This window comes from Staurois parvus, unplaced genomic scaffold (assembly GCF_062004578.1).
Source record: "Staurois parvus isolate SC_StPar_1 unplaced genomic scaffold, SC_StPar_1.0 ptg000009l, whole genome shotgun sequence".
Classification (NCBI taxonomy): Eukaryota; Metazoa; Chordata; class Amphibia; order Anura; family Ranidae; genus Staurois; species Staurois parvus.
In genome coordinates, this window is record NW_028317805.1 from 6,722,413 (window position 1) to 6,736,789 (window position 14,377).

The 14,377-nt window shown below is 41.2% G+C and overlaps 1 protein-coding gene across 3 annotated transcripts in view; it reads right to left on the reverse strand.

The window, feature by feature from the left end:
- Positions 1-14,377, reverse strand: part of MGMT (O-6-methylguanine-DNA methyltransferase) — a 625,576-nt gene that overhangs the window by 41,198 nt on the left and 570,001 nt on the right. For all 3 annotated transcript variants that reach the window (XM_089669522.1, XM_089669514.1, XM_089669506.1), the window contains one exon: positions 6,858-6,997. In XM_089669522.1, the coding sequence (XP_089525648.1) occupies positions 6,858-6,997 (140 nt within the window). The remainder of the gene's footprint in view (positions 1-6,857; positions 6,998-14,377) is intronic.

Genomic DNA, 14,377 nt, shown 5'->3' on the forward strand with positions numbered 1-14,377 from the left:
CTTGGTTGTTCCGTTTCAGAGACCGTTAGCCTTGTTTTATTTGGTAAGGAATTTTTGCAGTGGTTCGCATACATTTTTCCCTCTACGGTTTCCCCCCTGTGACACCTTAACCAGGTTCTCTCAGACCATCGGAGGCTTCTCTTGGAACCTATTCTCTTATCTGACCTTACTAGCAAGGTATCCTTTCTCTTTGCTATCACATCTGTGCGGACAGTCTCCAGCAGCCTTTTTCTGTAAGGAGCCTTTACTAGTGTTACACAAGTACAAGGCTGTCCTGAGGCCTAAGGCCTCTTTTCTACCAAAGGTGGTTTCCTTCTTCCCCCCTAACTAGGACATTATGATTCCCTCCTTATGTTCCACTCTGAAACATCCCCAAGTATTTTGTCTCTCCACTGCCTTGACATGGTTCATGCGTGAGAGTCTACATCTTGGCTACAGCCTCCTTTAGGCAATCAGATTCCCTCTTTTATCATTCACACCTATGGTCTAAAGGATAGGATTTTATACATTTCTTAAGTTTTACCAGCTGGATGTTCAGGCCTCTTCTGATGCCAGTTTTGGGCGTAAGGTGGTACAAGCTGTTGTCTGTCTGTCAAGCCCTTCTTGATTCATTGTTTACTCGGTCCTGATAGTATTTTCTGTAAGTCAAAAACCCTATTTTCCTAGTCATACAGTAAACGGCACAGTATCCTTCCTCTTTAACTATGGGACATCCAAAAGCAGTCTTACCAAAGTTTGGACAACACTTAAAACAAGTTAGATTTGTATGGAAGAAGGAAAGATTGGAATCTCTGTCAGGTTTATATTGCTGTTTGTAACCCATTTATGATTTTTTTACGCGTGGTCACCTGTATAGGAAATAGGTGTATCTTTATAACAGGAAAAGCGGTAAGCACATATATTTAGTAGAGTGGGAAAAGGTTAGAAGTTCTGTCATGTATCTATTCCTCTGTTTGGCCCCATTGAAGTAACTCTTGCTTTATATTTCGTTAACCATGCAGGAAGTGAGGGGAAGTCTTCCTAGTCTGTATATAAAAAGTTATAACCTGACAGAGGTTCTAAACTTTCTTTTCCACTTTTGGCTGGTATTGCCTATTAAGTGTTTTTTTTCCATGCACTGTGCTGTAGCATGAAGAAACTATACTTATATCTGCTCTGTTATTCCACAAAGTACTGGGAACAGCAGCCAAAATGTCAAGAGGGGGGCATTTTTGTTAGGATGAGGATTAGCAGTGCTTCCATTGGAAGAAAAGCACCAGGGTGCCTCTGACGGCAGTAACGCTGCACCATCCTGCTGAAATATAATCTAAGCATACTCGTTCCTATAAGCCAATCTAATTATCTGCCTTCCAGCCTGTCAGATTCCATATTAGCCACTGAAAGCCTTATTTCAGACTTCAGCATGTAACAACTTTATATAAATGACACCTTTCCGGTAATTCATCGAATTACAATGATTTCACAACTTCTAAAAGTATTACAATATGGAACTACAGGGTGTTTTGTCTATCTTCCTTCAGCAGTCTTTTAATAATAGCACTGTATATGAGTAGTGTCTGTCTCGGCTTTCCCTGGCACAGGCACTTTTACGTTAATCCTTTGTTAAACCCTGTGCACTTTCCTTGTAGGAACATATGCATGGATCTTTTGTGCAACAAACGTGGCAGCTCTCCAGTATCTATATCCTTCACCGCTGGAAGCTGCCCATTGGACTTAGACTTTTCCACTCTGGGTATGTGGGTCAGCTCAATGCCAGCATTCCTTGGTGAGTCACAAATGTAAAATGGACACTGTATCCATGCATTAGCCTCATGTTGACACCCATGTGTGGCCAAGTTTGCTTTGTTAAGATCTCAGGCTGGGGCTGAAAAAAAAAAAAAAAGCTTACAGGACGTGTGAGTGAAATCTGTCAACAATTAAAAATAATTGAGGTGGAATGCGGTTTTGACTTGTTGGGGTGGCACAGAAGGTGGCAGAAGTGACATAAGACAGAGCTGGGAAAATAAATCATTCTAATAACTGTGCCACGACAGCCTCAAAGGGTTAAAGTGAGCTGACATCATTATAATCCCCCGCCCAAATGTCCTCTTATTTCAGTGATTAAGACTAAGAGAGACTTCAAGCAACAAGTAAAGGCAAACTGTAATGCCATTCGTTAAAACTGCAGCTGTGCTGAAGTCACAAATTCCACTTCGATGACTTTTAAGGGGAACCTGTCCTGATAGGATTATAGGAGCTGCCATTGTTGACTATAATAATCCTGTGTAGAAACTTGACCAAACTTCCACCTGCTCTGAATGGCAATCTACTTCAGATACCTATTGGTCACCTTCCATGGAGCATGTTGGACTCCAAGATAAATGTTAGGGTGAAAAATGAGAGCCATTCAGCAGTCGGCCATTTCATTGCATCAATTTGACCACTTGCCTACATGGCACTTATACCCCCTTCCTGCCCAGGCCAATTTTCAGCTTTCAGTGCTGTCGCAGTTTGAATGACAATTGCGCAATCATGCAACATTGTACCCATATGAATTTTTTATCATTTTTTTGAGACAGATAAAGCTTTATTTTGGTGGTATTTAATCACCTCTGGGTTTTTTATTTTTTGCTAAACAAACCAAAAACTGAAAATTTGGAAAAAAAAACCCACCTTTTTTCTTAGTTTCTGTTATAAATTTTGTAAATAAGTGATTTTTCTCCTTCACTAATGTGCGCTAATGAGGCTGCACTGATGGGCACTGATAGGCAGCATTGATGGGCACTGATGAGGAGGCACTGGGAGGTGACACTGATGGGCATCGACAGGCATCACTGATGGGCACTGAAAGGCAGTACTCATATATGGCACTGACTGGCACTGTTAGGTGGCACTGACAGGCACTGATAGGTGGCACTGATTGGCAGCACTGAAAGGCAGCTCAGATGGGCACTGATATGTGTCATCAATGTGCACTGGTAGGCACTGATATGTGGCATTGATGTGGCACTGGCAGGTGGCATTGATGGGCACTGACAGGTGGCATTGATGGGGCTACACTGATCATCAGGGCACCCTGATGATCAGTGCACATGTCCCCTCTGAGTAATGCCGATTACCGGCTCTCCTCTACTCACGAGCTGTCAGCGTGACAGCTCGTGAGGAGAGGAATGCCGATAACTGGCATTTCCTTATTTACATGCGATCAGCTGTGATTGGACATAGTTGATCACATGACAGAGCTGATGTCATCAGCTCTTTCCATTGATCGGTGATCCGCTGTATCCCAAGTACACAGTGCACCACCGATCGCTGCGCTGCGTGCCCCCAGGGGCGCGCACGCGTGGTTAGAGTGGGAGGACATCATGTGACGTCCTCCCAGAATGAGAACCACCTTGCACCCGTCATTTCCTTATATGGCGGGCGGGAGGCGGTTAAATGAGGAATATTCACGTTTGATGAAGTGTATCTTTGAATAAATAACTTATGAATTGAATGTGACATTTTTTGTGACATGGAATAAAATTTAGTTTAGTTAATGATACGATTATGTATTCTCCAATGTGTCAGCATATTACACACTGATTTCTAGTATGTGTATACAGTAACAGCTAATGGGCACACTGTTAAGGACCAAATCCCCAGAACCAGTATGAGACCCAAGCTTTAAAGCTTGTTTTGGTTCATTAGTATCCTGAACTGTTTTTCAATAAGGTTGTGTGGTAATGCTGAGGTCAGAATTCACACACACTACAAGGGTCTGAGAGAGAGCTTCCAGTGGCTAAACAAGAGCAGAACTGGACTGTAAGAAAAGAGAAAACATTTAACTCTTAGCAACATCTAAATCTTAGAAAGCTACACATTTACATTGTTCAGCATACAGTCAGGTCTATAAATATTGGGACATTGACACAATTCTAACATTTTAGCTCTATACACCACGACAATGGATTTGAAATGAAACAAACAAGATGTGCTTTAACTGCAGACTGTCAGCTTTAATTTGAGGGTATTTACATCCAAATCAGGTGAACGGTGTAGGAATTATAACAGTTTGCATATGTGCCTCCCACTTGTTAAGGGACAAAAAGTAATGGGACAATTGGCTTCTCAGCTGTTCCATGGCCAGGTGCGTGTTATTCCCTCATTATCCCAATTACAATGAGCAGATAAAAGGTCCAGAGTTCATTTCAAGTGTGCTATTTGCATTAAAAATAAACATTTTATTTGATTTTATTCATTTGTCCAATTACATTTGAGCCCCTGAAAATGGAGGGACTGTGTATAAAAATGGTTGCTTTTTATACACAAAATGGTTGCTTTTTGTACTTGATATTTATGTTCAACCCCTTGAATAAAAGCTGAAAGTCTACACTTCAAATTAATTTGGATTGTTACATTTTAATTTATTCTGGTGATATACAGAGCCAAAAGTATGAAAACTGTGCCAAATATATATGGACCTGTAATTTAGATTACAAAACCTTCACTTGTACTCAAATTATTCAATGCAAAAATTAATACACCCCACAACAAAAACTACTCCATCTAGTATTTTGTATGACCTCTATGATTTGTAAGGACAGAACCAAGTCTTCTAGGCATGGAATGAACAATCTTTTTCCATTCTTCAAGAACGACCTCTTTTAGAGCCTGGATGCTGGGTGGAGAGTGATGCTCAACTTGTCTCTTCAGAATGCCCTATAGGTGTTCGATTAGGTTCAGATCAGGAGACATACTTGGCCACTGAATCACTTTCACCTTGTTCTTCTTCAGAAATGCAACAGTGGCCTTAGATGTGCGTTTTGGATGATTGTCATGTTGGAAAAGTGCATGACGAGCAAGGGCACAGAGTGATGGTAGCATCTTCTCTTTCAATATAAAGCAGTACATCTGTGAATTCATGATACCATCAATGAAATGCAGCTCCCAGACACCAGCAATACTAATGCAGCTCCATAGAAGGACACTACCACCACCATGTTTCACTGTAGGCACCATGCATTTTTCTTTGTACTCCTCACTTTTGCCACACCATACTGGTTTGAAGCTATCAGTTCCAAAAGCATTTATCTTGGTCTCATCATTCCAGAGTACAGAGTCCCAGTAGTGTTCTTTTTCAGCGCGGGCCCTGACAAATTCTAGACAAGCTTTTTTGTGCATGGGCTTTAGGAGAGGCTTTTTTTGTGGACAACACCCATGCATGCCTTTTGCCTGCAGTGTACGCTGAATTGTGTCATGGCAAACAATCAGCCCAGTTTGGCTTTCTACTTCTTTAGCTAACTGCAGTCAACTTGCATGGTGATTTTCTTCAATCCTTCTCATCAGAAGATGCTACTGTTGAGGTGTTAACTTCCATTGATGGCCTGGATGTCTGTGTGAGATGGTTGCAGTTCCATCTTTGTTACATTTTTGTATCACTTTTGCTACAGTATTCTGACTAATAAGTAAAGATTAGCTGATCTTCTTGCAGCCTTCACCTTTCTTGTGTAAAGAAATTATTTTCTTTCTCAATCCTTGTGGCATTTCTCTTCCATGTGCTGCCATTGCCGACAGCATGGAATGGGAAGAGGTTTTCTTTGTTAAGTAACACCCTTTTATAATCAACTGTCTGCTGGACATCTGTGTAATCAATAATTAGACTCACCTGTAGTTGAATTCTTGTTATTTAGGATTTTGTTCTCTAAAATTTAGCTTTGCTCCTAAGACTTTCATTGGGGTGTATTCATTTTTGCAATATGGTCTTGAATGAATTTGTTAGGAAAAAATATTTTTTTGTGTGTCCAAATTAACAAATATTGTTTGCAATCAATGGCCTGAATTTGTGGGAATCTTTATTAACATAGTGCCCCATAGAAAATGTTGATTCTGAAAGAAAAGTAAAGGTTTTCTGAAAAATCTGTTGGGGTGTTCTCGTTTATGCTGATCAATGTATATGTGACCTAGTGTTCATTACAGTAATCATAGTGCCAAATGCAGATTTTCTTTTATCAAGAACCCTTTCACACCAGGTGCAGTAGGACTGTGCTGGGCAGCTACCTCAGTGCAGTCCCACCACAAGACAAAGCAAAATGTTTCATTCTCTATCAGGCGATGGTTGTGGTGGTGTGAGCTGAAAAAAGTATGTCAAGCAGTATTTTATTTTAGTGCACTGTGGTGTGACACAATCTATTTCCTGGCACCATGCTGCAGCAAACAGAACCAAATGAAATGTCAATAAAGCTCATAAAAAAAAAAAAAAAAAAAAAAGGAGGAATCCATGATCACAGCTGTCATCCTAACGCACACCAGTGGCTGAATTCTAGCACAGACATTTGTGTGATTGGACTCTAAATGCAAGCTAATTTGTGCTGTTCACAACATGGAAGCTCATAAGAACTCTAACACAGACAATACAAATATTGCACATTTTCTATAGCCATGTTCAGATTAGCAATGGGCAGATATGGGATGGGAACGCTGTGCTCATGTCATGTCTTTTAATTACCCCAAAAAATGCATAACTACCAGAAGCACCAGATGGTTTAACCAGTGATACACAATAGTGATGTCAGCTTACAGTCCTTTCAGATTTGGACATATGCATCATTTGAACTCCTGTATTCTGTATAGTTCTGTTCATATTTAAAGCAGGCCACACAGTTTTTCCAGATTTGATCTGTCAGTTTCAATAAATTCTACCTAAATAATCCATTATATCCAACCCAGTAGAACTGCATTAATCTGCTGCTGAATTCGACTGATTTGACTGATAATAGTATGAATCAAAATTTGTGCATGGCTTGCCTTCGGTCACTTTTTGGTACAAAGCTCCACAATACTGTACTGCACATTTAAATAAGATGGCAAACAGGTGCTAAAAAATGGTTTCCACTTACTGGGTTGCTCCTCATGGCCCCTCCGACCGCTCTCATGGCTTTTGCGTTCCCTACAACTTCAGCCAGCCCCTTATAGGTAACAGTTTCTCCCATTTTCACATTTTTAAGAAGCGTCAGTAGCACAGTTTTTGTGAAGGAGTCTAAGATGAAACATATAATTACATTTTTAAGTGAAACTCAAAAAATAAAACATACAATTCAAGGGTTTTTAATTGTACTATAGTGCAGATCCTTACCCATGCCTATTATAATGGTATTAAGGCAGCTCACTCCAGTATGCTTATTGAAATCCTATGGAAATTAAGTGCTAAGTGGAAGATTCTGTCTTTACTATAATGCATTTTCTGTACATTAATACAATATGCTGTGTAATGTTTCACATAATCAGAGTTTCTTTCAAAAAGAACTACAGAGACTTACCCAACTTAATTTAAAGCATGCATTAGCATTTTCGGGTTGAGGCCTAATGGCATTTCATTTTATAGTTTGGAGGGGTAGTCAGTTTTTAAAATGGTCTCTGTATAAAACAGTCATCCACATTCTCACACCCACTGCAGGGATGGAGTGTGGGGGTTAATTTTCTAAACTAATTTATGTATACTGTACGTATACTGTTTTATATATATATATATATATATATATATATATTGTTTTTACTTAATTCATAAAGTGTTTGTTTTACAAAGTAACATTATTATGCTCCAAAGTAGAGATGCAATATCAGGGCTAATACTGAGTATTTTCACGAGTACTCAAACTCGTGAAAGTGTTCCTGATACTCAAACCGATACTTTGCGGTGCAATTTGCCCCAATACAAAATGTATGGATGAAAATTGCACCACAAAGAATAGCATGTGATTTGAGTTCATATAGCATGTGATTTGGACCAAAACAGCATTCCTGTTCAAATCGCATTCCATTCTTTGTAGTGCATACATTTTGTATTGACACAAATAGGACCACAAAGTATTAGCGAGTACTTGACCGAAAGTATCGGTACTTATATTCACCGATCAAAAAAATGATCAGTGCATCCCTACTTCAAAGGATTCACAAAGCTAATGGGGGCACAGCACAAACCATTTCCTATCTAGCATGCTCACAGAAACCTCAGATAGAACTGTCCAATAATATCAATAGCTGATACAAATCATCCACATTTTGTGTGAACATTTCAGCCTGAGCTTTTGAGCTGTATGCACAATAGACTAAAAAGGGAGCTAAGGAAAGCGTGAAAAAGAGCCACGAGCGCCACCTGCTGACTGTATTGAAAATGCAAAATATTCATATTCGATGTCCAATCTTTATCTGACAAACATCCCCTCTGAATTCCAAGCAAATATAAAAGGCGTAATTAGATCACATTATTGATCTATCAAATTATTAAAGGTATCTTTAAATACTGATGTTGAACAAAAACAAACAATGGTGCACTCTCATCGTGCATTACCGTGGTACACCATGTATTTATTAAAAACTATAGATATATACTCACAAATCAAAAGGGAATAAAAACAGAGCAGGTAGTCCGTAAAGACAGTCCAATGGAATAATACACCCTTGATGGGACAGGCTGCAGGGTTTGTTTTTGTTCACCAGTACCTAGATTTCCCGATCTCTGAAGGGCTGCACCTCAACGTTTGGCATTCAGAATTCCTTTTAATCTGCATGAAGATTTGAGCGCTGGTTTCATTTGTTCTTTTAAATACTGATGTACCTGTAGCACTACACCCTTAGGGGTTTTTGATGAAAAGGGCCCCCCTATAGTCCTGCACAGCCAGGCAATTCACATTCTCCACACAAGCTTGCATCCAGAATCATAAAATCAGTCCTTGAGCTTTGGTTTTGTTATTTATTGAAGAGATTTAATTGGGATAGGGTAAGGTGTGTATAGGATGCCCAAGGGAACCAAGAAATGAGTGCAAACATCCTGGAACTATTCACAAGCTTCTCTTCTGCAACACAGTCTCTGTTGGAGCGCTAGCCAGCTCCTCCTTGTTGTACTGCCCCAGACCCTAGATGAACTTCTCTTCACCAAGCAATCTGGAGGTTTTTCTGAGCAGAGGATCTCGCTCCTGGCCCTTTAAATGAGGTGAACAGTCACTAGTAGAGGGCTAATCTGGTTTCCCACCAGAGTGCTCCTTTCCCTATCTGGCTCCTCACACTCCTGCTACTGAGCAGGCTCATAAACGTTTAAGGGAGCCCCAGCCCCTTGCAAAGCCTGTTGGGGATTGGCTGAGTTCCCTCAATAGTACAGCCAGCCACTCCTCAGATCCACCCACTGCCTCCAAGGCCTTTCTCTGAAAGCCTCAGAACAGGGGGAAATTCCAGAGGGGCTGGCCTGCAGAGTCTCTTAGTCCTGACCACAATTTGACCGACCCCTATGGCTATCACACCTGAGCTGCTAACCAGCTCCTGTCTAACCATTAGGATCTAGAACCCCCTAGCTAAACTAGGAGGGTGCTATATACCAATACTTCAAAACTTTCTTTCTTTTTACCACCTTTAAATATTCCTCAGCACAGCCGGCTGTACTGTGTTCCATAATGCGGTCACTGAAACATTGGAACATTTACTGGATCACAAAGAAAAGGGCGTAACAGAATTGCAAATTTCTCGGCAGTTTAAACAGTTGAGATATTTGCATTTTAACTGTAAATTTAAATACTTGGCCACAATTTAGTTTTACAGTGTAGCTCCACTTTTGTTTAGAAAAAAAAACAATCCCCTCTGAGATATCTGTGTACATTGCAAGGATTTTAACAAACTTTGTAGCAGACCCCTACCCTTTTCTGTGTTGAAGAAAAACTGACTGAGAGGGTCTGGTTCATTATTATCACCTGGTGCACTTTCAGTGTTCTAAGGAAGAAAGTTAGGGTGAGTCCATTCCTTTAACTACTTAACCCTTAGGAAGTATCTCACCTAAAATGAAATTCCTATTGCAGAGGATGCCTTAAAATGTATCTTATGTATCTTAGTGCATATGTGTGAGAAAATCAGTGAAACTATCACACAAACAGGAAATTACATTTCTGGGGTATTTTTCAACAGGTCCTGGTGAACTTTTTCGGGCATTTTTTTCCAACAGGTTCCTGAGGACCCCAGAACAGTGTGGGATGTGCCTAAGTGTCAAGTTTTCCAACAAATCAACATTGCCTATGGGATCCTGTGTTTTGAAAATCCTCAGCACACTCTGTAGCAACTAATTGCAGTTAACATCTTGAGGTGCCTAATTTACATATGCAAGATTAGCTTTCTTGATTATGCCGCTGCCAACAGAAATGCTGCTTTATTCAGCATACTATGGAGCAGGGGCGGACTGACCATTTGGGAACTTGGGCACTGCCCGAGGGCCCGGGGTCAGTAGGGGGCCCCATGAGATGCACCTGGTACCTTTCATAGCCTTTTTTGGGTGTGGCTTGAGTGTGGGTGAGGACACAAAGGCCCCATGATCCCCTATTGCCAGGGGGCCCCATGAGATGTCAGTCTGCCCCTGTTATGGAGTGTATGTGCACAGGGGAAGTAACAGTTGGAGGTGTACCCCAGACCTCATGGGCCCCACAGCAGTTGCATCCTCTGCCCCCATGTAGTTAAGAGGTCTTTTTAAAAAGAAGACTGGACAAAAGAAAACTATACAGAAAGCAGATTACCACCGAACCTGTTATGGCTAATAGTTCATTTTTACCAGTCCCAAACACGCCAATCTTTGGCAAGGGGATATGGCACATGTAGTCATCTAATGACTAGCTGTCTGTAGCAGCATCTGACACAACAGACATTTTGATGTGAACACATACTGTACATTGTGGTGTGACTGTCATACACTCACTGTGAAAGCAGCTTGTTACACAATAGATGGGGTTTAAAGGCACTTCAAATGACTTTTCATTTTACAGCTTGAGTAGACAAATCTTTACACACATCAAGAGCTGTGATTTGTGGGCTGCTCAGAATGATTTATGTCAGCTGAAACATGTGTTTCCTCCCATCCACTATATAAATCCAGGCAAGTCTTTGATAAAGCTGCACATGATACGCTTGGCTGCCAGTCAGCTTATTTCAATACTATACATACATGACCGCATTCTCACAACCTCAAGATAGTTTTATGCCTAAAATATTCTGAATACGGACACATTGCACTTGTCCCCACTTAACATCTATTACCGATAACAGCTTATTACTTGACAGAGGAGGCTAAAACACGTTCATCATTCCCATTTTAGGGAGCCTCAAGGCTGCATTCACACATGGGTGTTTTGAATCGTGGGCAGAATTGCCGCAATTCTGCCTACCGTTTCAAAATGTTCTGCTAAAATGACAAATCATGGAACTGTGAGTTCAGGTGTCATTCGTTTAATGACACCTGAAAACTCGATGCAGTTCCGCTGTGAGATAAACTTCTTTTGGGAGACACATTTTACAAAATGTGGTTTGCCGTGATTGCAGCGCACACCTGAACACGCGGTTCCATGACTTATCATTTTAGCAGAGCATTTTGAAATCGCAGGCAGAATCATGGAAATTCTGCCTGCAATTCAAAATGCCCATGGTTGAATGCAGCCTAAGGCTTCATGTACACGAGCAGCTTCTAAACTCGAGTTCAGGAGCTTTTGGCATTTTTTTTTGCAAAAGCTCCTAAACTTCATAAAAACCTATGTGTCCATGTACACAGAGGCTATTAGCAGCATTTAGGAGCTGCCAAGTTTAGGTGAGGTTAAACCTCCCTCTCCTGAACGCAGACGAATCACGTTCAGGATAGGAACATTTTGACTGCCGACCACGGGAAAACGCAAATCGCGGCAAAATGCCACAACTGCTGTACCACGATTTTTCAGCGGTTTTGCATTTTCCCGTGGCCGGCGATCAGGGTATGCTCGTGTACATGGAGCCTAAAACTTACCCTCTAACACCTTTTGTAAATGCCTCTTACCTGCTGATAGTATAAAAATTGAGCCTGGGTTCACACTGATGCGGTCTGGAATTGGCAGCGTTTTCTGTGCGAATTCCACACCGCATCAGAATCGCACCCCGTTTATGCGAACCGCTGCGGGTGTGTATGTTAAGTTAACAACACCCCGAAATCGGTCCGCAAAACGCGGTGCGATGTGCAGAATTGGATTGCATAGGTGTGAATACCCATGCAATCCGATTTTAGTGCGGACCCAAAAAAGGGTCCTGCACCTTTTTGGTGTGGATGCGGTGCGACTTGAGCCATACATAATGTATGTCTCAAATTGCACCGCACACAATTTGCATGTGATTTGTACAAGAATGCCTTGCGGTTCCTGTGCGAATCACATGTGATGTACCGCACCGCATGAGTGTGAACCTAGCTTCAATCAGCACTTTCCTTGATACGATGACAATACTCTTCCTTCGGTAATTAAATCATTGTCACCATTGCTGGTGCTATAGCTGCTTACATGTTGGCACATATGACAGCCCTATCAATGAATGGTCACACCTAACTCTGCCCACAACACTTAAAGCGTATTTCCACTTTTGCCATCAAATTTTTTAAAAATATTTCTTACCCTTCAGATGTTTCTCAGGAGAAGTTGTCATGGCTGACTGCATGGATGTCAAAGTGAGCCTGTCCCAAGTCTGTCCTCATTAACATATAATGCAGGAAAACCAGCCTCTACACCTTTAACCATTTGTTAGGACAGACAGTGTTCAAAACTAGTTACAATTGTTATAGAAGACCTGCTTGCACAGTACAGATAGGGTTAACTACACAGGTACCCAGCAATCTCATAAACAAAGAAAAGTACCTAGAATGTTTCCTTGCTAAAGGGTCCATAAAAAAAGCATCTGATAAAGGTAAACAATTTTTGCTTTTGTTTTTTTTTTAGGTTATCCTAGGTCAGGGGTCAGCAACCAGTAGATCACAGCCAGGTGACTGGTAGATCACTGTCTGGGTTTTTTGACCCGCCAGAGTATCAGAGTGCCATGCAGAGGAACTACGGTACTTGTAAAGTTGGAGCTGTAGTAGGGAGCAAGAGCCGCAGAAGCCAATGCCTCCTCTGTAGTGCTGGCTCCTGTCCCAGGAGCAGGTAAACCACAGCACATCAGTGTGAAAGCAGCCTTATTGGGTGCTCAGAGCAGTAAGGGTTAATTTGCATTTGCAGTTTGGGGGTGGTAAAACCCCATAGTTAAAGTTTATTTTTACCACCCCCGCCACAACCGCAGCCCCTTTATCTGCAGGGGCCAGGGGTGCACACGTCACAGCCGCAAAAGGAATTATACACCCTATCATGGTCGGTTGTGTAGCACCTGCCAAGCATGACCCATTCAAGTGAATGAGGCCATGATTGGCAGGTGGTGGCACCCACCAAAAGCAACAAGGGGTTTAATGTCTGCTGCAGCATGTATACACCTTTTTTGGAAGAGAGAGACCCTTTGTGGACTTTATAGGCACTACAACAATAATAACTAAAAGTATTACTTTGCTAGACATACATAAACGTACAATAAAACATACAATTAATAAAATTCACTACAGAGTGTGTTACTCCTGTAACATACAATAGTATATACTCAGCACAGATACATGTAATGTTAACAGGTTCCACAATGAAGGTAAGCTACTATATCTACCATTACTAGAGCACCCTCTCTTAAATCTTTGCCGAGATACGGTATGCCTTCATTGTGGAACCTGTTAACATAACATGTATCTGTACTGAGTATATACTATTGTATGCTACATAAACGTACAATAATACATACAATTAATAAAATTCGCTACATTCGCTTAATTGTATGTATTGTTGTATGTTTATGTATGTCTAATAAAGTAATACTTTTATTTATAATTGTTGTAGTGCCTATAAAGTCCACAAAGGGTCTCTCTCTTCCAAAATAGTTTGAAAAGGACGTGGCACTTTGGAGCGTTGTCCATATCCCCGCAGTAACCACCCTGTGTTGGGAATATATCCCCATATTTCAATGTGTACACCGTTGACTGCTGCCTAAGCAGCTAAAGGGGGTAGGGATTGGGGGTGGTAAAATTGTGATCGAATCACTGAGTTTTACTACCCCACAACTTTACATGTGAATGAGCCCTAAGGGTGCTGCTGCCCAATGCAACTAAGGGCTTATTCAAAAGTGTAGCAGGCACTGCTGCTCCTCTGAAAATTGAACTGAGTGTGTTTTACAGGTGGTGAGGAGGCAACATACACTATATTGCCAAAAGTATTGGGACACCCCTCCAAGTCATTGGATTCAGGTGTTTCAATAACCTCCATGGCCACATGTGTATAAAATCAAACTCCTAGGCATGCAGACTGCTTCTACAAACATTTGTGAAAGAATGGGACACTTTTAGGAGCTCAGTGAATTCAAGCGTGGTACCGTGATAGGTTACCACCTGTGCAATAAGTCCATCTGTGACATTTCCTTACTACTAAATATTCCACTGTCAACTGTTAGAGGTATTATAACAAAGTGGAAGCAACTGGGAACAACAGCAACTCAGCCATGAAGTGGTAGGCCACGTAAAATGACAGAGCGG